This window comes from Bidens hawaiensis, unplaced genomic scaffold (genome assembly GCF_021521415.1).
Source record: "Bidens hawaiensis isolate Kalapana, Puna unplaced genomic scaffold, B.hawaiensis_p1.1 tig00008539_1, whole genome shotgun sequence".
Lineage (NCBI taxonomy): Eukaryota > Viridiplantae > Streptophyta > Magnoliopsida > Asterales > Asteraceae > Bidens > Bidens hawaiensis.
In genome coordinates, this window is record NW_027491612.1 from 131,140 (window position 1) to 152,764 (window position 21,625).

At 32.4% G+C, this 21,625-nt stretch overlaps 1 protein-coding gene across 1 annotated transcript; it reads right to left on the reverse strand.

Moving 5' to 3' along the window:
- Positions 1–413: 413 nt before the first annotated feature.
- Positions 414–20,190, reverse strand: LOC143529404 (mannose/glucose-specific lectin-like). The gene is made up of 3 exons (XM_077025212.1): positions 20,041–20,190; positions 723–1,157; positions 414–608 (listed from the first exon to the last, which is right to left on the reverse strand). The coding sequence occupies exons 1-3, from the start codon at positions 20,188–20,190 to the stop codon at positions 414–416; spliced, it is 780 nt and encodes a 259-aa protein (XP_076881327.1).
- Between the last annotated feature and the right edge of the window lie 1,435 nt (positions 20,191–21,625).

Sequence of the window (21,625 nt, forward strand, 5' to 3'; positions counted from 1 at the left end):
ATGCTGACTTTTATTATATATTAGGTTATAACTTATAAGTAAGCTAACTTAGAATAAATAAATGTTTTGTTGTCATTATCTTTATATTCACATGTCCTATTAAATTTTGGTAAAATAATTGGTGGTGAAAGAGAGTTAGTACAGATCCATTACATCCTTAAAATGTTAAATTAGGTCATCATTTTTCTTTTCTTCTTTAACTGCAACATGAGATACTTCTTTGTGTCGGCTGCCAGAAAATATGGTTGGTTTACTTTTTTCTTTTCATCTCAAGTTCTCTCTGTTGGTGGTCGTTCTCAAATCCACAGAGATCAGCGTCAAATTTTTATAGGGGTCAACCGGAATTTTAACACATATATATCACTAAAAAAACTTTCTCACAGGGGTCGGCCGATCCCCTACCACTAATGTAGCTACGCCACTACAAATGAGCCATCCTCCCATGCTACGGTAAAAGGGTCACCTCTTACCGTACCAAAAGGCCCGTGGGTTTTTTTGTTAGTCCTGAACGATATTGATGATATTATTATGAAACCAGGTTTAGTTCCCCTTGACAATGCAACTGTTCCACTAATGGCATTAATTTCTTCATCCAAATCCAACGCTAGCTGATCAGCAAATAACATAAAAGATCGATCACATTAAATTAAAGTAAACAATCCAAATAAAGAAACTTTACTATAAGTATATATTAATGTTTGTTCTAATAAGGAAATGCTTACCTCTGAAATTTCATCTCCATCCTCCATAGGATCACGACCCCAACCACCGATCTTATCAGAAGTGTATGCTATGTCTCCATATACTGTGGTGAATATTAGAGAGTATATGAGATCGCCATGATCAATAGTTATATTCTTCAAATGATGATTTTTTTCAACTTGGAAAGACCATTTATTTTGAGGACTTCCCAAATGAGGATTTTTTCCCCATGTTCCGATGCTCATGATGTCCTCATGGGCTTTCAAATAGACACCAATGCTATCAATATAATAGCCAGCAAGGCCATAAAATCCAACTAATGAGCCACTGTCCCAAGGTAAGGTGAACACAGAATCGGTTGTTCCACCAAAAGGTCCATGGGTGGTCTTGTTCGTTTCTAAAGATACCGATGAAATTACTGTAATATAATCTTTAGTACCGGTGGTTCCTTTAGACTATGTGTAGTGGTTTTAGATAATTGTTTAGTTAAAATGACACCTAGGTGTCATGTAAGCAAAAATGAATTTACCAAAATTTCTTTTAAATCAAGTGTAGTGGTTTTAACTAGTTGCAATTATTACTTAATCATTTTTTATATACTTAATAATTTATATTTTGATAAACATAAACATAATAAAGTAAATAATAAAACCACACAGTAAAACGCTAGAACATTTTAATAAAATAAAAGTTACATGTACAAATAAATATAAAACGATGCTTGAAATAAGAAGACAAAAAAACAAATGATACTTGAAATAAAAAAAACAAATCAAACTTGGAATAAATAAATAAAAAAGCCCAAAACTTAGTTTTTTGAGCATTCCCTATGTATAAATAAACATGAAAATAATATACTAAAAATTATAAAACCTTCTAAAAGTAGTTTCTTATAATCGGACCATTAGATATGCCGAGCCAAGCCCGGGCTAACGTGAATTCTTCGTCACCAGTCCACCTTTCGACACGTTTTTCAATCGTCACGACTTGTTTTTTCCTAAGCTTTCTCTTGGAAGAGGTTGGTAATGTGTGTTGAGGTTAAGGTTGTGGTTGGGTCTCAGGCATCGATTGAGATGAGTGTAGAGTCTTGGCTGCAGTTTGGTCTTAAGTATGCATTGAGAAGAGAAGAAGAACTCGGGTCCTGGTTGTGGGGTAATGGGTAAAGGTCTCGGTTATGGGGTTACGGATAGAGATTGGTACACGATTTCGTCCGTGTTTGCATTGAACTAGTACGGGTTGCTAGGCTCATTCACGTTGTGTATGTTTCCTTTTGTTTGGGTCAAAAGCGTTCATTGCGGGGATGTTTTGGTTGTTCGTGTTCAAGATTGCAAGAGAAATATAGAGAATAATCGAATATAGAGTTGTTTTTAGTGTGATAAAAATAGTTAAAATTGTTGGTTTATATAGTCTAAAAATTGTAATTTAATTTATTTCTTTATTTGATTTTCAAAATAAGATAAGTCTTAACTAATAGAAGATTTTGGAATTCAAACATTCTTGAACTTAAAATTTTATTTCCTCTGTACAAAATTGTAATTCAACTTTTGCAAATTATTTTCAGGTTTCAACCAAGGAATTTTTTATTCCTACCAACGGTCGTAATATATTAATTGTATTAAGCCCCTAACGCCGGTTAAGGGTATGGCGGAAAATTCTATATAGCCAATATTATTATCATCCGTAATGGTTTTGGCATTAATTTAGGCAGCCACCTCATCATTTTAGAGCCAAAATGTTACACTACTACGTGAAGTCTTAATTCCAACTAGTTCCTCATCCGAGTCAAACGGGACCTGATCAATTATTGCGAGAAGATCATGTTTGTTAAAGTTTAAGTATATGTTTGTTGGGAGAGTTCATTATACAAGACTAAATTATTGCTAGAACAAAAAGAAAAAAACATAAATTGTTTAATTTTTCTATCTATGGTTAATATTTTTATAATACTTTTACTTTTAATATACAAACTAGTTTTAACCCAGGCGATGATATACCCAAACGTTGTCGGTCCCAGGCGTTGAGCCGGTAAGTCGACATAAATTTAGTTGGTTTCGGTTAAATGCGTTATGATACCGGAACTTAAAACCAAAGATAAAATAAAAACATATAAAATTTAAGGTGGATCAATTGAGTAGTGTCAGCCAGAAAGACTCGGGCGTTGAGAAGATCCGAGCATTGCCAATTCCGGAAGTTGAGACGGTAAGTCTACGCAAATTCGACCGATTTCCATCACATTGGTTACGAACCGAAATTAAAACAAAATACAGTGAGTCTACGCGAATTTGTTCGGTTTCTGTTATATTTGTCACAGTAACGGAACTAAAATAAGAAAAAAAAACAAAAAAAAACAAAATTCAACTACAAATACGGTGCCGCCAAGTGGCCCAATCGGCATTTAGTGACACCAAAGTTCGTAATTTATATAATGTCTATGTTATATATAGAAGAGTAAAGTGCCATTTTCGTCCTTGTGGTTTGACAAATAATGCGAATTTAGTCCAAAAAGTTTATTTTTTGCATATGGACCCTCCACGTTTCCCAATTCTTGCCAATTACATCCAAATCGCTAACTCCGTTAAATTGAATCGTTAACTTAGGCGTAGACATTTCTTTTCACTCTTTTATTATTACATGAGTACAGTGCCAAAATCGTCCCTGAAGTTTGGTCACATTTGGTAATTTCGTCCAAAAATATTTTTTTTCGCAATTAGACCCTCAATGTTTCCCAATTGTTGTCATATTCGTCCAATTTGTTAACTCGGTCTAAATTTAACGTTAACTCAGGGGTGTTACTGTCTTTTTACATATTTATTTACATTGTTATTATTATTACGCTGAGCTAAACCCCTTACATGACTAAAAATAAAGAAGAATAAACAAACGGATAATATATGGATTCAAACATAGGAATCGTGAAATGATATGTCATCAAACAAACACATAATAATAACAATAATGTAAACAAACATGTAAAAGGACAGTAATACCCATAAGCTAACGTTGAATTTAGATTGAGATAACAATTTTGACGAAATTGGCAACGGTTGGGAAAAATTGAGGGTCTACTTGTGAAAAAAAAAATTGAACGAAATTCGCAAATATGACCAAACCTTAGGGACGATTTTGGCACTTTACTCATATAATAAAGAAATAGTGAAAAGATATGTCTACCCCTGACTTAACGATTAAATTTAACAAGGTTAGTGATTTGGATGTAATTGGCAAGAATTGAGAAACGTGGAGGGTCCATATGCCAAAAATTAATTTTTTGGACTAAAGTCGCATTATTTGCCAAACCATAAGGATGAAAATGACACTTTACTCTAAATAGAAAAACATAAACTTATTTGTTTATATGTTACATATAACCTATTTATGTATGCTTTTAGAATCTATAATATATATAAACGAAAATCCTAAAATCCTATGTGTCGCGATGTGGTCGTTCCCCTTTTTTTATGGAAGCCACCAGATTATTTGATTTTTTAAATGGAGGCATCTCATTGATTTAACCCAAATTCATGGGTATGGGTTACCAAAACCAGGAGACTCTTAAACGGGTTATAACATCTCATTAAATTAAAAATTAATCTTACCAATTATTTGATATGAAAATCCTATAAACTAGGGATATACTAAAATTTAATATTCAATTTAAAAAAAAGACATTATTTATAATTAATAAACAATTTTATAGTAAAAAACATAAGCGGGTCATGGGTCACCAAATCCAGATTGCTTTTAAACGGGCTATAATATATCATTTATTTATGAAACCCTTTCATCATCAAATCCTAAGTATATTATTAACTTTCTTGCAACAAAGAAAATTAAAATCTAAATATACATATATAAATATTAAAAACGAAAAATGTAAAACAATCCCCGTAATACGGGGGATAAAATCTAGTGCTAATATAGATGAATAAACATTGCTTTTTCACATTTTTAGTATTTAAAATTAAATAATGCCTGATTTTTTGGTTGAATTTGAATCATAAAAGACATCGGATAACTATTTAGTATTAGTATTAATGTCACATTTTAACTAAAGGTACGTATTAATCAGTAATCGGTCAATATATTCGGTCATTACGTTTATAGTTGCGTCTTCTCCATCGCGCCGTTTCACAACTTTTATATATAGCCAGTTGAAGGACAATTATGTTAGCATGTGTATATTTAGTTTACAAAAGTGCAATTTGTGTTCATTACTTTGTTCTTAATTTGTTCCTATTTGATTTCTCTTTGTGTGTATGCTTCTTGATAACCAACAATTCTTTTCTCTTTGTTTTCGCAAAAAGATAGTTTCTCGCAAAAAAAAAAAAAAAAATTTAACGTACCTCGGATACTATTTGTCTACCGTTGAACCACCAAATTTTTCGAAGCGTTCAGTACGCCTCCGGCTTCAGTGGTGAATATGAGAGAGTATATGACATCATCACCATGATCAATGGTTATTTTTTTCAGCTTCTCACCTTGCTTAAGTTCAAAAGACCAGTAGCTTTGTCTTCCCCAAGTTCCTACCCGAATGATTCCCACTCCTTGCCTGTACGGAATGCTCACGTTTTGTAGGACTACTGCCATACTTTATCAAAGAGAGATGGGACCACTGATTATTAAGTGCTGTTGGGTGACAACTTAAATTTAGTATGAATTTCAGAACATAACATAACATAAATATTACTTGAATTTGGCTAATTATTTAAATGATCCATACCTTATTAGCTTTTCACTTCTTTTGATCTAAACTGTTTGATTTGAATGTGGAAGAAGGCATAAGGTCCCATGCATTTATATCCAAAATCTGGTATGCATGGTGTGGTCAATAATTCACTAGAGAGAATATGAGTGACATAACCTATCTTACTTGTCTTCTTTTAGTGAATAATTGAGCTCTTTTAGGACACATGTTCAATGCCAATATATTTTCATTTAAAACGTTTAATATATGCTTGAGTTGTTTATTATTTTTGTAACCTTTTGTTTTATATAGTTTGTATATTCAATCCCACAGATAGGAACTCTTGGTTCATAAAAAAACCCAGTTCATACTTTGGTTTCCGAATTTTCTCTATGTTATAAATTAATGTGAAATCATGTCGGTTATGCATGATTCTCACAACACTGAATCCCTTTCAAGGCCACCTATGATTGTGCAAGGCTCGTACAACATATGGAAGCAACGAATGTTGCACCATCTTTCCAACCAAAATATAGGTTTTGGAGGTTGATTGTTTTTGGACCACATGTTCTGGAGACTATTGATCCAAAAGACGGCAACAAACAAATTAAAAGGGATCCTAAAAATTAGTCAGAACAAGATTATCAGAAATTTGAATTGGATTGTAGAGCTCATGCAATGCTTACTATGACAAATTCAAATAAAGTTTTTGCTGGTTTGCGCCATTGTAAGACTACAAAAGAGTTATGGGATGCATTGAAAAAACAATTCGTTGGAATACCTGAGGTACTCGAGAATACCCTGGATATTCTGATGTTGATCAGTTCTTCACGTTGGTAATGAAAAACATGAATATTATGATAAACCTATAACTAAAACATACCTGTTACAGCAGAGAGAGTAGCCACGACTGATGAGAATGCTCCAGACGACATGATAGTCAGCTTTGTCGAGTTCCCCTTTAGAATGTATATTAGTGATGGGGATTATTTCTTTAGAAGGAGAGAAAAGGGGTCACGAAATTCTTATGTGAGGTTTTAAGGTTTATGTTATTATGATGTTAATAAGTTTCTCCATATATTTATATACACCTAAGGGGAAACCTTTGATTAGCAAGAAAGGGTAATATGGTCCATTAACAATTACCTAGCTAATATAATAATAAGGTATAGTTTAATTATTTTGAAATATTATTATATAAATTATAATGATGGCCATATATAAATATACACATCTGTATATTTATTCTTACATTCTCCCACTTGGCTGAATAATCATTTATTATGAGCGTTAGATTAGTCTGCAGATTTTAACACTCATTTTAGCTTTAAACTCAAACTGGAGCAGAGAAATACAGTCATTGAATTGAACATCAGCTCAAGACCCCCTTTAATCATACTGCAGTCCTTATTTAAAACCTAAGTAGTTATGATCAAAATTTTCAAGTAAGCCCTTCAGAATATTTGATTTGTATACTAATTTGACTATATGTCATTACGCATGTAGAACATATTAAAAGACGTACAAAATCAAAAATGTTGAGGAAAATTAATATTAGTCAATTAAAATTAGTCATTCATATAACGATATACTATTATACATGGTCATAAATAATCCCGTCTTTATTATAAGTGTTTTCATAAGACTTATGGGTAATAGACCTTTAGTTATAGGATCCTTAAGCATATCATGAATGTATTCGATATGAGAATTTAGTTTCCTCAATTCGTTCATAAACAAATAATTTATTTCATATCAAAATTTAATGCAGCACCTCTCGAACTGCTATTGTTTGAGAAAACATGGTAGCTGACTTTATCACAATAAGTCTTCAATATATAATTTATATGGAGTTAATAAACTTATGAGTCCAATGATAAATTTTCATCAACATTTATTGACAATTGTGTTGTGATTAATCAACATATTATGCAATTATAACTTAGATTGTTGTTATCAGTTCATTATGACTCCTCCATCAGATAGATTTATCTGTTGACATAAGAATATATCCCGAAAATTACATTATATTATCTTTAAGTGTAACAAAATTTAGAGTAATCAACCGTTTTGAATTCTCACTTCTTCTTTTAAAATATAGTCTTTCGTTTTCTTTAAAGATACTTTAATACTCTTTTAGATGTTTCACATTAACCTAGACATATCTAGTGTGTTGCAATTTAAGTAATATCTGAATGAGTATAGACTTGAACTACATAACACTTCTAATTAATGAAGCACAAGGAAATAATCTCAATGACCCTATTACCCTATAAAGGAGAGCAATATTGTTTGTTACATGTGTAAGGAACCATTTAGAGTAAAATTATGGAACAAGACTAACGTACCTTTGGGTTTATCTCATAATGTTATGATATCTATTACGTAAGGGATATCTATGAGATCTATCATATCAAAGTATGTACGAACAATGCTTTGACTTATGTAACATACACTTGTCAAAAGAATGTCATCTATACAAGAACAAGTTTGTTTTAGTTTCTCCCACTCATCTTGAAGTAGGTATATTAATCCACTTGGTTCTTGATGAAAATAATTGTATAAATAATTTCATCACATTTTGATATTTGCATTTACCATTCATGGATTTTATTGACTTACACAGTAAGTGTTCTTAGACCTTCAGTTTAGACCATTCAAGTTGATTTACGAACATGTAAATATGCAAGTCAGTTGTTAAGGAAAGTTGTTTTAAATGCTCATGTTATGTAGCTCTTAAATATTATAAGTTACTTGAGCAATGATGATTCTCAAAGAAATGTTTGGTAATATAGGTAAGAAGATTCTTTGATGATTTATTTCCTCTTGAATTTAACCTTTAACAATCAATCGTGCTTCTTAATGTTTTAACATTTGTATTAGGATTTAGTTTAGTTATGAACAGTACTGTTAGGTGATTCAACCAAATCCTAAATGTTATTCTGACTTATAGAATTTAATTTAGATTGCTAATAATAGCTTTATTCCATTCAAAAGATTGATTTATATTAATGGTTTAATTAGAAGAGGTAGAATCAGTAAACTTTCCAACATTCATTTCAACTTTAGTTAAGGAGGCTATATAATCATCAAAATCAGTAGGTTTTTAAAACCTAGATGACCTCCTGAGTTAATTATTGGGTTTATTAGAATTTTCAGTTTTATGGATTAGCTCTTGTTTAGGTTGCTATCATTTTCGGGATTCTAAGTGTGTAAGAGTTGGTGCAGTTTGGTGTAGAAGAGGTGTAATAGAAGTTAAATTCGGAGTAAAATTAAATGACTCTTTTCCCCCCACCTCTTGTACTTCTGACAAGTCATTATAAGGAATTTTACTGCTCCCACTAACCTTAGAAACCTTTAGGAAATTGGCATGCTTAAGGTCAATATTTAAAGACCAATAAATTCTAATAGAGAAACAAGTTAATAATGTAAGTTGTTATAGTTTCTCTTGGTGAGGATTAGTTTAGAAAGAAATCTATATGCCCACATTTAAGAAATAATGAAACTTTTGTAAGAGTAGTATTAAATTCTAAGGAGATAAATTTGATGGAACAGTGTTACGATAGAGCAGTGTCTTATACAAGAGGTGTAAATTGAGATGATATCAAGTTTTCACTCCCCACCTCTTGCAAATTTTGCAAGTTATGATTAAGACACTTAAGGCTCCCACTGATCTTCGATATCTCTAGGAAAACTACATGAGAAGTTTCAATAATATATGTGATGTCGGAATTTGTCATACATACGTTAGACCTGATTTGATTTCCTTAACGCCCATATGTCATAAGAAACTTAAGGACACATTTAGTAGAAATCATATTAAGTATATATGAATGGATCTTTTTAAGACCATGGAACATAGAACACATATGATATACAAGTAGATAGTCTATTAATAATAAATTAATTATGTCTAAATATTTCTGTTTGAATAAGTTCCATGAATGTAAGTGAAATATATAACTTCCGGTGGACCCATACTTATTTCTTAAGCCAAGTAATGTTTAGGGCATCAAACACATGATTTAAAATTACTTAGAATGAGATTATATGAAAAAAATCACCCTCATCAACCATGTCATGATTTCTCATGAAATTTGGTTTTAATGGATGAATTTTATAGGTCCCATTTGTCTTTTGTTAAATTTTTATTTGCATGATAACAAAAGTTGTGAAAGTATATAGTATCATCTAGTTCTATTTTATAAATGTTTCAATCCAGATGTTGATAACAAATAATATGAGAGTTTAAGGTAAGAGTGACTTTATATTGGTTATGCAAACCTTGTAGCTGTCATAATTTAGCTCAAGTATTGATACTAAAATCTGATTAATATCCAGAATATTTAAGGTATCATAAAACGTAATTAGAAGACAATATATTATGGTTCTAGTAACCTTAACATTTAAATTTGTCACTAACACTCATGTTAGTTATTTGTTGATATCAGGTAAACATAAAGAACTAGACTCAACCAATCATGTGTTAATGAGAATATTAGGATTAGCAGATTTAAATATCATTAATATACAACTATCAATTTTAGCTAGTTGTTCTTTTGAATTATGGATAGTCTTGTTGTTTATGCCTAATCTAATTACATATTTTTGCAATGAGATTTCTCCTTAAATAACTTAAAGCTGGAAGTAATACTTGTATTTTGTCTATGAACCTTATAATTATCCTCTTTTAGGTTTTAGTGGTAGTCAATTGAATAACATCTTATTTCTAGTGCCAGACATTTCTTTTCTTGTACATTTGTTGCTGATCAATACATTCATTTTTCTTTGGTACTTCTGAGTGTTATAGTCAAATTGTACTATTGAAAATTTAGCATGTAATGTACTAGAAAATTGTACTTATTTTTATGTGTGAGCCCTTAATATTATGGGTCATGATATTATACATTATGATGTATTCAGTAATTCCATTTAACCTTATAGTTAAAGTTTTTATGGAGTGCATGAATCTTAGGAGTTATTTTGATTAGTCTTAGGAAAAACTAAATCTAGAATAACTCTAGTGATAACATTTATTTAAATAAGTTCTTGATTATTATTATCATAAGAGACATTATGATTGACTCATCTCATTTGTTATGCTCTAGTTTTTAATATAATGATTGTTATTAGAAAGAGCAGTAGGATAGTCACATCATGTCTTAAGGGATAATTAAAACTGAGAAGAGCTAAATGTTATTGAAACTCTTTATGATGTAAAACTTATATAATGTTTTAATATTAGAGTGGATGATTTAGATGAGATAGTTATTTATAGAAGAAAATTATAGTGAGTAATGTTATGGGATATTAAAACAATACAGATTAAAATTTATAATCATTAGATTAATGAAGGATCATTAATGTGAGGATCATTATATTTTATTGAAGATGTGATATGTCTATTATTAACATAAAACTAATAGACTATAAATAAAAGTTCTACTTAAATAAAAAAAATAAATCACATTTGGGCAGAATCAAATTTTATTTAAGTATATGTGCAAAACAATTGTAACACATCACCTTTGGACAGAAGTGAAACAATCATTTTAATTATGCACTAGTTAGTTTTGCTTGATTTAAAGGTAACACATCACCTTTGGGCATAAACAATACATTTAAATCATGTTAGGCTAAACTAACACAACTTTTATTAAGACTTGAATGATATGTTAGATGTAATGCATCACCTTTGGGCAGAAGTTTACATCAACAATTTATTCAAGTTTAAGCCTTTCTATGTTTTATAAAATTAATTAATATATATTTATATTTTAAGTGTCTTACAAAACACTAATTAATTAATAGCAAACCAACTGTTACCTTTGGGAGCCCCGAAATTTTTTTTCGTGTTTTCGGTTGTATGAGATCTCGAAATTATGAGTTCTTGGTTAACACTTGAGTTTTCGGTTTTTATTTGGTTTTCGGTTTTTAATTAGTTCTCGGTTTTAATGAGATTTCGGTGTTAGGAGATCTTGGTTTGACCAAGATTTTGGTAAGCACTAAAATCCAAAATATTTAACGTAATAATATTTTGGTCCAAATTCTTAGAGATTAATTTATCTCCAAGATTTGTTTAATTTTGAAATTTATATTCTTAATAATTATTCAAAATTTAAAAAATCTTTGGATATTTGTTTATTAAATTATTTTAGGAAAAACACAATCATAATCTGAATTTTAACCAAAATACGTAATATTTTCGAAAAACCCATGACGAACACGAAGAACACCACCGAAAAACCATAATGTTTTTAACAGGTTTTTAATGTGAAATTGGTTATACGATTTTTAAACAGTTTATATACAACCAGATTTCAATAAGTTAAAAAATTTAACGATAATAAAAAGAAGAATTAGGGTTTATCAGATTTTAGTCCATGTCTTTCGGTTTAGATCCAGATTTAGGGAAAACATAAAGAACTGATTAACCAACCTAGCTCTGATGCCACATGTGATCAATTCTACACGTTGGTAATGGAAAACATGAATATTATGATAAACCTATAACTAAAACATACCTGTTACAACAAAGAGAGTATCCACGGCTGGTGAGAATGCTCCAGACAACATGATAGTCAGCTTTTTCGAGTTCCCCTTTAGGATGCAGACAACATGATAGTCAGCTTTTTCGAGTTCCCCTTTAGGATGTATATTGGTGATGGGGATTATGGTTCTTGAGAAACCGAAAATATGGAGAGAAAAGGGGTCACGAAATTCTTATGTGAGGTTTTACGGTTTATGTTACTATGATATTAATAAGTTTCTCCATATATTTATGTACACCCAAGGGGAAACCCTTGATTAGCAAGAAATGGTAATATGGTTTCCATCAACAATTACCTAGCTAATATAATAATAAGATATAATTTAATTATTTTGTCTATTATTATATAAATGATAATGATGGCCATATATAAATATACGTATCCGTATATTTATTCTTACATCTGACACAACACTATGAATCATTTTTCATCTTAAAGGTGGAAACTACAACTCAATAATTTGAAAGGTTCACTACTTTAATTAGTATACTAGGGATGATTGAGACCACATATTCAAATATTGCTCTCAATAATAGATTTATGAGGAAACTACTTGACAGTTGCTGTTACACCACAACCTAACGTCGGAACATGCCGGGGCACGACATAATTTGTATCATAGCTCAAAGACACTAAAATAAATATAAAGTGTCAATATCTAATTTATTTATTACAATCATTGTACACAAGAGTTTCACAAATCAAAATCATCCCAAAACTATTACATTAACTAATACATATAAATTGTGCTTTATTTTATTAAACCTAAGGTATAACTAATGTTTTGCATCTTCAATTATCCATGTAGCTACATGCAATATGTGTACAAATAGATATATTTTGTCAACAATAATGTTGAGCAAGTAATCAAAAGTTTTGAGATATATATATATATATATAATGATAAAAATGACAATTCCTTGCGATAATGTGTATTACACTAACTAGCACAACATAAAATAAAAGTGCCTTTTCAACATGCCACTAGATTCGGACATGTTTACTCAGATAGCGTATGATCATACTATGAGGATGATAATGGGGATGAGGATGAAATACCAACCAATTATAAAAATTGTAAACACAAAGTCATATAACATTTTGCAACTAATCAAGTAATATCATAATATGCAAATAGTTGAATTGTATTTGAGTATATACTTGTATAATAAAGTTGTGTACGCATAAAGTCTCCAAAACAAAAATAGAAAACGGTAGTGTGATTATTCACCTTGATTGGTGAATGAAAAGATCTGGTCTTTAGTTAAGCTTGGGTGAGTCCTAATGAGTATTCCCTAAATCCAAGTAGTTAAGGCTTTTTTAGAATGTGTTGGATAAATAAAGGTCAAAGAATCATATATATATATATATATATATACACACTAGGTTAGAACCCTTGTGATACACGGGTGACTAAAAAATTACAAAAAAAAAATGAATTTAACAATATTTTAATAACATACCTTATGGATTTATATTGTAATCATCAAGTTAATGGATATTTACATAAATCTTTCGTGATAAAAAAGGTAAAACTAATAAAAACAGTTTAATAACACAATAATAAGATATAAACAAATTTGTGTGAAGTATATGTGGAACCAATCGAATCGATAAGATTGATTATTTTAATTCATTTTGATTTACTACATAAAGGAGAAATGTTAGAAGTTGAATGTAATTTATTTTAATTTTGAATTATTTTATTTGTAAGAAATTATAAGAATGGATGTTATTTATAGAAAGATGTATTGTTTTAATAGTATAGTATATGTGTGTGTGTGTATATATATATATATTAAAATTACGCAACTAGTAGTAAACTAAATTAATATGTAAGGAACAACTTTGCTTTATAAAGTTTGTCCAGATTCAGACTCGAGATAGGCTAAAATAGTCGATCTTAACAGAGGGTAAAAATCTAGGCACTAATTTTAAAATAACGATTGTGAAGTCATACGAAATACTAAAAATACAAATAAATAGTCTTGAGAACCATAACTCAATAAAGTTAATTATAGGCTTTGACCTTGAATCTTTCCAATTTGTTATGACCAATTTATTTCTCAACCTTTGTCGAACACTTCTATTGTCAAATTCTGAGCATTGTAAACAACAATGCTTTTGATGTTTTGGAATAGATTTTGATAAAGAAAATCATGAACCAATTTTTGTATAATAAATACAATATGTTTGGTCATGCATCATAAAAATCCGTATGGTTCTTGAATCAAAATAAATTATACAAAACAAAAACTTCAAGAATATAAGACCTTGCTAAAGTCACACCCGAACCTACGGCGGAAATGCCGGGCGCGAACTGTTGGTTCACAGCTCACAAGGCACTAACATACAATATTAGTGACAATATCTAATTATTTTATTAAATTCAAATCAATTACACAATATTTAAAAGATTTTACAACTAACCGAATAAATCAAATACTCTGTTTATTTTAATATTCTAAAAGCGAAATAAACTAGGTTATTCAATAACCTCAACCGTCCAAGATAGACACCTTGTAATACGCGTAAAAATAGGGTTGTCAACAACACATGTTGAGTAAGTAATAACCAGATTTTGATAATAAATATACTATATATGAAATATGCAAATCAATATCATGAGTATCAACAATCAAATGAAAGCAAGTAATTGGTGTCGTTTGGCCATGACTCACGGACACGGTTGATGGCTACTAAAAGGAAATAAATACAAATAATGGTGTCGGTTAACCATGCCTCACGAACATGGGCTATGACTACTATGACAGTCGTATGATCATACTATAATGTGATTATGATGCACCTCTCCGAATGCGATAAAATAAACAAGTAAACAAGCAAGAAAATAGCATATAACATTCAATTGATCAACAGCACAATACTTAACATTTTCAAGTGATGTAAATAAGATATATAAAGTATCACAAGGTACGCATAAGGTCCCCAAAAGGTTTAAAATCTAAAAAATAGGGGAGTGATTACCCACCTTGACGATTAAGCGGATAAACCGAGAGAAATAATGAACGAGCAAGTTAAAGCGACGAGTGATCTTACTCAAATAGACCTTAGACTTATACAAAATTAAATAGAGCCAAAACCGAGAACATAGTCGCTGGTTATGAGATTTTCAGTAAATAAGCGAGCTGCTACTGACCAGAATCCGAACTATGAGTCGAAAGTTGGGTTTTGGATAGTACACTAAAAATATCAAAATAAACATAAAAGTCTTCTGGACCGAAAGCTAATTCTGATCAGAAGATTAAGTAATTGAATAGTCAAAGAATTTGACTATTTCGCCCTTAAACGGGTCGGAATGCAATTGACAAACTAAACCCCGTCAATCAATAAAATTGATTGAGGGTTTTTGTTAGTTACATAAAAACTAACATTTTTCACAAAGACAACTTACCCTGGAACATAAAGGAGAGATGGTAAAAGACAAGTCAATGAGTCTTAAACACCAAAGTCAAACTGTATAATGAAGATGCTTCAAGAAAATCACCATGAACATCATATGAATGAAAATTTAAGATGGAGGCTGATTTACAAAGGTGTTTTACGGTTTTAGGTTATGCTAGTTTAAATAATAAAATCCATAAATTCGTTTATTTGGTAAACGAACTCGTTTAGGAAACAAAATAAGTAATTAAAGACAAATCGGGCCTTTTAACCTTCAAAATTCATTTTTGTTATCTTAGGTATGAATTTGGATGTGTTACAATATCATATGACTTATCTTGGGGCTTAAGTTTCGTTAATTAGGTCGGTTTAAGAAATATTTAGCATTAAACGAGAATCGAGAACAAAATTTGAATGAACAGCGTTGGTTTGCGCTACGTGAACCAGAAAGAGGGTCTTCCTTCGCGCTACATGAAGGGTAGACGTTTACCAAACTTTGATTTTTGATAGTTTTATTCCTTGAAGTTCCAAAAATGCATTTTTAGCTATTTTAAGTGATTTTAAGAGTTTCTAAGCATTGTTTGATGAGTTTGAAAGCTATGAGAATATAAAATATGTTAATCCAAGCTAAATACTAATAAATACAAAATTTAAATAATTCGTAAGATCCGAATATCATTCCCAAGTTGGGTTAAAAATAAACGAATACAAATACGAAAAATCTGAGATGTTACAGTTAAGGTGTGGCAATTAAAGATTATCTTGCAACCTTATGTTTTTGTCTCGTTCACCAAACACACAGTGGTGTATTCACTAGGTGGGATCATAGGGCATGATTATTTGATGGTTTTAAAACCATTATAAAAAAATAAAAAGAAAAATAAGAGGAAACGAAGAACAAACACATAAAACATGACTAAGGACAAAGAAAATATGAAGAACATAAATTATAAATTTACTTAGAGGAATGTTTTAGGGAGGGAAGAAAAGATAAATGAGCAAATGAGAGAAAATTGTGTTTGGAATATACTAGAAAGATGCTTTTCTTTTTATATAAGACGCCAAACAAAATACTTGGGATACAAATTATTTAAGATAACCATAATGATTTATATTACATGTTAAAATATTATTCTAGATATACCCGGTTCAACGTGCCAAATTAATTATTACACATGTATACAATGAAATGACATAGATTAAAGCATTTGCACATATGAAAATAATGTTAATAACTTGAAATTAATTATTTATGTTTCAATAATAATAATAATATAGTGTTGAAATCGAGGTTTTAATTTAACAAATAAAAATCAATAATAATAATAATAAATAAATAAATAAATAAGTAAATAAATAAATAAATAAATAAATAATCTTTCATGAAAATAAAAAATTTAAAACGGGTCAGGTTTTCAGGTTGAAAAATAGCAAACGCTACAGTATTCCCTACTTTGGGAAATTTCGTCCCGAAATTAAGTAAAAACTACGACAAAAGTCGTTAAAGAAACTTTTAAGGGATTTTTCTTTTCTTTTTTTTATAACTTAACGTAGCATAGAACTTTGCGTGATCGGGAAAACTTTACAAACGAAAATATGGCAAGGGCACTTATATATAGAATGTATCATTTGCGTATCCATCATGCCCTTATCATACCACATTTGCACCGTTGTCCAAAACACCCTCGATTCTAAGTTATAACACACAATCAAATGTACTTATGATTTTCATGCGAGGATATGGGTAATTACGTGTCGACCCATAGTCACCTTTATCGTCGGATGGTCCACATAATCCGTCCCATTGTATGAGTTACAAAAACAATAGTTATCGATTATTAAAAATATAACTTTGTGGAAAAATAACTAACCGATGGGCTTTAGTGAACTTAATACATAAATAGGAAACCAAAATATCGTCATAAACATGTGAACATTATCAACAAAAATACAATAAACGAACTTCAAAGTAAAAGGTCGTTGTTACAAACGTCAACAAACTATCTTGAAACGAGAAAAAAACATGAGAATGTTTAAAAATACATAATGAAACTATAGAAGAATAGATTTTGGATAGATGAGAAAAATTATGACTTAAACTCAATTGAGATAAAAATGCTTACGGCTTCTATTAGTTAGCTATGATCATAAACATATTCATAGCCCCTTATTTTAATAAGCAATAAATGTTTGTGGTAATTCGTTATAGGCCACTAGATTGAGCAATAAATTTGCGCATAAATTATAGACTAGAGATATTATTAAAGAATAATGAGGATGACTCTAAAAGAAACATAAATAAAATAAACGCGCGAGCGGTGAGAGTAGGTGCATCAAGATAATGATAGAATATTAAACTTGAGATAGACAGTCTTGAGGATTTGAGTTTAGCATAAGAATTCATAAAAATGAATAGTAAAAAGTTGAAATTGATAAGGGTCTTCGGGTAGCTTAAATCCTTAGTTGAAGTTGACTTGGAACATTTGGCCTTGTGCACCTTCGAGGGTTGGATATTCATAAAGATGATCTATTGGGCTTGGTTGGGTTTAAATGGCTCTAGTAGGTTAGGGTTGAACGGGTTGCATGGATGAGGCTTGATTGAAATGGGTTTGTGTAAGACCCCGAATCCCGGGAATCCTACAGTTGGTATTCATAGAAGAAACTTACAAAATACTTAAACTCAAACAATTGATTTCATTTCAAAAACCAGTTCAGAGTATAAATCAGTGGAAAATCAAAATGTTTAAAACAAGTTCCCAAAACCCGGGAATTATGCCCAAAATCAAATTTCAATGTATTTTGTAAAATTTTAAAAGAACAACGTTCATTAATAAAACTTCCGACTAAATATGCCCTCCACCGTCCAAGTAGCCTCGTGCACGTCCAAGCGGTAAAGCATCCTCCTCCTAACCTGAAACTCACACTAACATGCACAAAAAGTCAGCTTGAGCTGAGTGAGTTCAAGTTTTAATAATTGACATCTATAATAATAATCATCATTCCAAGAATTTTAAAATAAAACGGGATACAAACAGTTAGGCGATCATCAATAATAAGTAGTCATACTTATATGTATACATCTATATAATTATATCCCTATAATTATCATCTAAGTAATAACATCAGGGTCGAGCACACGTACAACCCAAACACGTAATATCTCATCCAACGTATGCAAACACAAAGTAGGCATACGTAAACATCCTTAGTCGATAACGACTAATAAACATCGCCAATTATTGGCCATACAATAATACATGTATAAACATACATACAACATACAATAATATCATCCCAAGGCCTACCCTATATAAGTAAGCCTATGCAAAATAATTTAAACAGATCATCAAGCAAAATAACTTAGGTGTGCATGCTAGCCCAAAAACTTAAAAGAGTAAAAAGGGGCATCATAAACTCACCTGACACAAGCCACGAGTTCACCACGAGCTAGAGAACCCCTATGTATCCCCACAACTCAAACGCCTGTCGGTTTACATACAATCATTACTAACGACATCGAACGGACTCGTTTATCCTACGAGACGTTCTAACATGGTTAGAGTTACCTAAAGCCTCGACCTCATCAAACTCAATCATAACAGCCCCCGGGGCTTTACATTTACCAACACGACCCTTAGATACTCCCGGGAATAAAGAATCCCCAATTTACCCCCGGAAGCACTTGGTGATACTAACACGCGCCTTTAAGAGGTTTTTAGGAGATTAACATCTAACTCAGCCCCGTGTGGACCCATTATGATAATTTCACAGCCAACGAGTCCACACGACGCTAGACGAGTCGAATGGGTCGGTAATTCACAAGTACAACTCACTAACTATTCAATAAACGCGAATACGCGTTTTACCGACCCATTTGAGTAACCGACAACCAATTCAGCCCCATTACCTATATAAACAACTTTCCAACATCCCGTACACCAAACCGAGGTCACCTGAACTGAATTGGTCGTTAATTACCTCAACCCTCGCGTTAAACGCAACAATCTACCATTCTAGCCAACCGAAAACTATCTTTCAAAGTACAACTAGTTGACCAATCAAACGAACACCAATGTGCATAATTTTAAAGTATGTTCTACTAGACATACCTAGGAAGATGTTGGTGCAAAAACCTTCACCAAAACAGTCCCGGAATTGCTCAATTGGACATCCACTTGGTTAGCCTAGAACAAGCCGTTTATCGATCAATACGCGAGATATAATGACCAATAAGGTGTAAAAGACTTGGGGAAACATAGAACTAACCTTCAATTGAAGTTTTAGACCTTAATCTTGGCTGCACAAAAGAAAAAAGAGGGTGGGAGGCTTTGCTTGCTGCCGATCGAACCTAGGAGAGGGGCTATGGTTTAGTTTATGTTATAAAACAATAAGTACACTCTAGTCCCTCATGTATGAAGTGTGAAGCAACTTGAGTGGAAAGTTAAACGAATTTAACGTACCGGAAAAATGATAAGGACATCGAAGAACGCCGGATAACTCCCTAGAAATATACATACTTTACAAACTTTAAATTCTTGAACCGGAAATTAACGGGCGTTACAAGTCCACCCCCCTTACAATGGGATTCATCCCCGAATCCCGATGCGACAGGAAGAACTGCGTGTAGAGTTTCATCATCTCGTCTTCGTTCTCCCATGTAGCCTTGGAACCCCTACGGTGCCTCTGCTACACCTTTACCTGCCTAACCACTTTATTCCTCAAACGCCTTTCCTGACGGTAAAGAATTGCGATAGGTTCTTCAACGTAGTTCAGTTTACTATCGAGTTCAATATCTACCAGAGGCACATGAGCCTCCTCGTCTGCCAAACATTTCCTCAAATGAGACATGTGGAACGTAGGATGAAACCTCGCGAGCTCATCGGGCAAATCCAGTCTATACGGGACCAATGAACCTCGGACTAAGCTTCCCCCTCTTACGAAAACGAATAATACCCTTCCAAGGAGAAACTTTCAACATAACCCGATCCCTAGCCTCAAACACAATAGGTCTTCGCCTTTTATCCGCATAGGACTTTTGACGATCCTGAGCGGCCTTCATAAATGCCTTAATCTTATCGAGCTTCTCAGTCGTAGCCTCAACCACCTCCAAACTACCCAACTGTTTCTAACCAATGGAACCTCAACAGACCGAAGTCCTACACCTCCTACCATACAACATCTCAAACGGTGGCATCCCAATCGTGGTGTGGAAACTGTTATTATAAGAAAATTTGACCAACGGTAAATGACAATCCCAACTACCCCCAAAATCGATAACGCAAGCTCGAAACATATCCTCGAGGGTCTGAATGGTCCTCTCGGATTGACCATCCGTTTGCGGGTGATAAGCGGTACTGATGAGAAGTTTGGTACCCATCTCCTCATGAAACTTCTTCCAAAACCTGAAGGTAAAACGCGTATCCCTATCCGAAACAATAGATACCGGCACCCCGTGCCTAGAAACGATCTCACGAATAAACACATCGGCCAGCTGCTCAGAATTAAAAGTTTCTCGAATCGGCAAGAAATGAGTGCTCTTGGTTAATCTATCAACGATTACCCAAATGGTGTCATAACTACCCCTAGGAGTAGGAGGCAGTTTAGTCACAAAATCCATCGTAAGATGCTCCCATTTCCACTCAGGTATTTCCAGGGATTGAAGTTTCCTGAAAGGCTTTTGGTGCTCGGTCTTAACTTGCAGACACGTCAAACACTTACTCACGTACTGAGCCACCTTATACTTCATCGCAGGCCACCAATAATTTTTCTTCAGGTCTTGGTACATCTTGGTCGCGCCCGGATGGATGGAATAGCGTGACTTGAGTGCTTCATCCAATATTTTACCCCTGAATCCCCCATACCTGGGTACCCACAAACGACCGTCCTTATACTTCACCCTGTCACCGACGTCTTCCAACAATTTTTCTTGACCCCAAATACGCTCTGCCATAATCCATTCCACCTGTAAAGCCTCATTCTGAACGTTGGCTATCTGTTTCAAATATCGGGTTTGAGAATAAGCTTGTAAGATTTCACACGGATAGGTTTCGGCCTCTTCTTCTGGCTCAACGCGTCGGCTACCACGTTAGCCTTACCAGGATGGTACATAATCTCCATATCATAATCTTTAATCAATTCCAACCACCGAAGCTTACGCATATTCAGTTCGTTTTGTTCGAAGAAATACTTTAAGCTCTTATGGTCGGTATAGATAAATAAGGGACACCGTACAAATAATGTCTCCGCAACTTAAGCGCAAATACAACCACCGCCAGCTCCAGAT

Coding starts and splice junctions, on each gene's coding strand:
- LOC143529404 (XM_077025212.1), bottom strand. CDS start 20,190: ATGTCTCATTTGAGGAAATGTTTGGCAGACGAGGAGGCTCATGTGCCT. Junction 1,158..20,040: donor GGAATAAAGTGGTTAGGCAG/GTAAAGGTGTAG, acceptor CACTACACATAG/TCTAAAGGAACCACCGGTAC. Junction 609..722: donor ATGGAGATGAAATTTCAGAG/GTAAGCATTTCC, acceptor TTTGCTGATCAG/CTAGCGTTGGATTTGGATGA.